At 33.9% G+C, this 3,390-nt stretch overlaps 1 protein-coding gene across 1 annotated transcript; it reads left to right on the forward strand.

Moving 5' to 3' along the window:
- Window positions 1-1,004: 1,004 nt before the first annotated feature.
- Window positions 1,005-2,436, forward strand: LOC127074101 (MYB-like transcription factor ODO1). Its single transcript, XM_051015390.1, has 2 exons — window positions 1,005-1,329; window positions 1,551-2,436. The coding sequence occupies exons 1-2, from the start codon at window positions 1,067-1,069 to the stop codon at window positions 2,092-2,094; spliced, it is 807 nt and encodes a 268-aa protein (XP_050871347.1). The 5' UTR covers window positions 1,005-1,066; the 3' UTR covers window positions 2,095-2,436.
- The last annotated feature ends 954 nt before the right edge of the window (window positions 2,437-3,390 follow it).

Genomic DNA, 3,390 nt, shown 5'->3' on the forward strand with positions numbered 1-3,390 from the left:
TTAATTCACTTATATATGAGTAAACAATTTCACCACGGTCGTATTCAAAATCCGTGATGAAATTTAATGTCTTTCACAATGATTGGCATTACTAACCGTAGTGAAAAAATAGAAAATTGTTGGAGCTTAGATTTGAACCATGTCATTTCATAGATGTATAATCACGGTTATTTGTTTTGACTGTAATGCAATTTTTTTTGTAAATTAAAAAAACACACATCCATAAATGAGATATTAACACGATTAACTGTCATACCATTGTTAGTTAATGTTATCGAATATATATTTTGTAATAGTGTTAAACTTAATTATACACAAATATATTCAAATATAAATCAATTCGACTAAACTCAATTATTTTAAAATCAATTCTATCAAACTCAATTTTATATAACCCCAACCCAAAAACACAGTTACTCTTTAATAAAGCAACCTATTAAATAAACAAAAAAAAATGTTATCTTTATAAACCCCTTTACTTCACCACCTTAGGATGAGTTATTTTGGAGCATCCAACCGCTATGGTTTCATCAAAATGAAAGTTTCACCTTGTTGATCAAGATCATGAATAGAGTTCCAACAATCGCCTTCACCATAACATGAAAGACACACATACGTAGTGATGACGCAATGATTGAGTAAGAGTGAAATGATGGCAGTGTATCTGTAATGGAAAAAAAAATGTTAAAAAGCATAATCATTTTACGCATTATTATACACATTTTTCACTTTTTAAGATATAAATAACCTCACACAAATCTTTGCTATTGGGTCACACCTTTCAGCATCACCAAGTTTGCTCAGCTAGTAAACACCAGAATACCCTATATTAGTTCCCACATACCTTTCACAACCCATTATGGACCCCTCCAACCTTCTCCTGTTTCTCACTGTCTCCTAAATAAAACTTTATAATTTTTTAATTATGCACATTTTTATTTCTTATGATTTAATTAATTAGAATAGAAAAAAAAGGTGAGGGCTATATATAAAGGCAGTGTTGGTGAGACTTTTACTTTTGCATTAGTTTGAAAGACTTTACAATATTGTTGTTGTGGGAGTTATTATGGGGAGACAACCTTGTTGTGACAAACTTGGTGTGAAGAAAGGTCCTTGGACTGCTGAGGAAGATAAGAAACTCATCAATTTCATTCTTACAAATGGACAATGTTGCTGGCGCGCCGTGCCTAAACTCGCTGGTCTTAGGCGTTGTGGGAAGAGTTGTCGCCTTCGATGGACTAATTATCTTCGTCCTGATTTAAAGAGAGGTCTCCTCACCGAAGTAGAGGAGCAGCTTGTTATTGATCTCCATGCTCGCCTCGGCAACAGGTAATCCAAACACAGACACCGTATCTGACACTGACACTGCATAAGTTTATCTATAATTCTCTCATATTTTAATAAACATGGTTTTCTTGAGTTGCAAGCAATTGGATATTTGTATATTCTTTTCAATATACTAGTAATAATATTTTTTCTTAATATAATATTCTCTATACGTAACTGCAGAGATTCTAATTCTACAGATATATGGTTGATTGTTGTTGCAGGTGGTCGAAGATTGCTTCGAGATTACCGGGAAGAACAGATAATGAGATAAAAAATCATTGGAACACTCATATCAAGAAAAAGCTAATTAAGATGGGAATTGATCCCATTACTCACGAGCCTCTGAATAAACAAGCATCATCCAATGAAACTTCATCCCCTGCAGAGAATTTGTCACAGCCAGACAACAACCATGAAGTGAAGGAAACCGACGCAGTTGTGAATTCGGAAGAGAATTCAAGGTCACCCGCTACAGAAAATTCTTCTGGAGAAGAATCTCTTTTGCTAGATAGTCTCTGCAGTGATGATTCTCTAATGAATAGCTTATGGTTAGATGAAACACCATTGGTGGAGGCACTTTGGGAAATGGACACTACACCTATAGCAGAGACAGAGACAGAGACAGAGAATACAAAAAATGAGATGAATTTTGTGCCTTCTTGGGAGGATAATTGTGCTTGGTTATTGGATTGTCAAGACTTTGGTATTCATGATTTTGGATTTAATTATTTCAATGAGATAGAATCAAAGGAAAATCAACATTAGCATATTCATGAATAAGTAAGTATATTTGGTATGTGACAAAAAAAAAATACCATGAGCTCAAATTGTGTTGAGTTTTATTTAGTTAGTATTTCAATGAGTTGTTTTCTTGGTGAGCAAAATCTAAAAAAATTGATAGCAAACCAAAAATCTTGGAAATGCTACATACTAGTAAATATTTAATTTCTTTTAATTGGTGTAATTTTATGTGTATTCTAGTGACCAAAAGAAACGTGAACAAGTGTCAAAGTAATATTAGAGGAGTCTAAGTCTAACACCTATATATTGTACAAAGATGATGATTACTTTGAAAATAATGGTAAAACCTTATGTGATTATTTATTCTGCTCTGTTGTGTTATTTCCATTTTTCTATTTTCTGTCACATTAGATGTTGAGGTGCATGTGCTGATGACACAGTAACAGTTTGACATGCTAATGAAATGAAGCACAGGCAAGGTAGTGCTATACATACTGATTTGCCATGTGCGCATCTGTTCTAAAATAAGTTACTTAATTGACCAATTTATATATATTGAGAAAACAATATGAATGAAAGGAAGAAAATAGTTTTTTTTTTTTACAAAGGAGGGCTGTCTAAAGGTTTAGAGAAAAAATAAGAAAAAAATTAAGAAATTCTAACAAATTTTAAAAATGAGATCTTATGGGAGGCCTCAGTTACCGCTAGTATTGAGATAGCAATTAAAGAGGAACTTTTAAATTTGAATAAAAAGGAATACAAAAGGAACACGTGGGAGATACAAAATAGAAAAAAAGAAAAACTGAGAAGGTTAACGTATATGGCAATGTGATCGATAAAAGCTGATGGAGTGAATGTCGACTTCATTCAATCCAAATGAATGGGCCAGATGTGGGTTCTACACACTTACTTGACACCTTAGGCCCAAAATAAATTAGGGCTCAAGGAGAAAGTTCTGAAACACAAACAGGGCATGGCTTCGACAAAGAATCTCACTATTCCGGTGAACCTCCAGACGGGAGAGACCATGAAAGTAGAGAAACAACTAAGCACCATAAGGAAGATGAAGCGTGAGTGGAAGATGACAACTCAGACATGGAGGTTGTTGAAGAAACACCTAGTCAAGAAGAGAGACTTGGAACCACCCAAGAATTTACTTTTATGATTAGTCAACTTACAAATAGAATTATGATTTGGAACTATCGTGGAGAAGCTAGCAAAGCGTTTCAAAGAGTGTGCAAGCAATTAGTGAAAGAGAATAACCCATATATTGTGGTGATTGTGGAGACACGTATGGAACCTCATAAACTAGAAAAAACC

The sequence above is a fragment of the Lathyrus oleraceus genome, chromosome 4 (genome assembly GCF_024323335.1).
Source record: "Lathyrus oleraceus cultivar Zhongwan6 chromosome 4, CAAS_Psat_ZW6_1.0, whole genome shotgun sequence".
Lineage (NCBI taxonomy): Eukaryota > Viridiplantae > Streptophyta > Magnoliopsida > Fabales > Fabaceae > Lathyrus > Lathyrus oleraceus.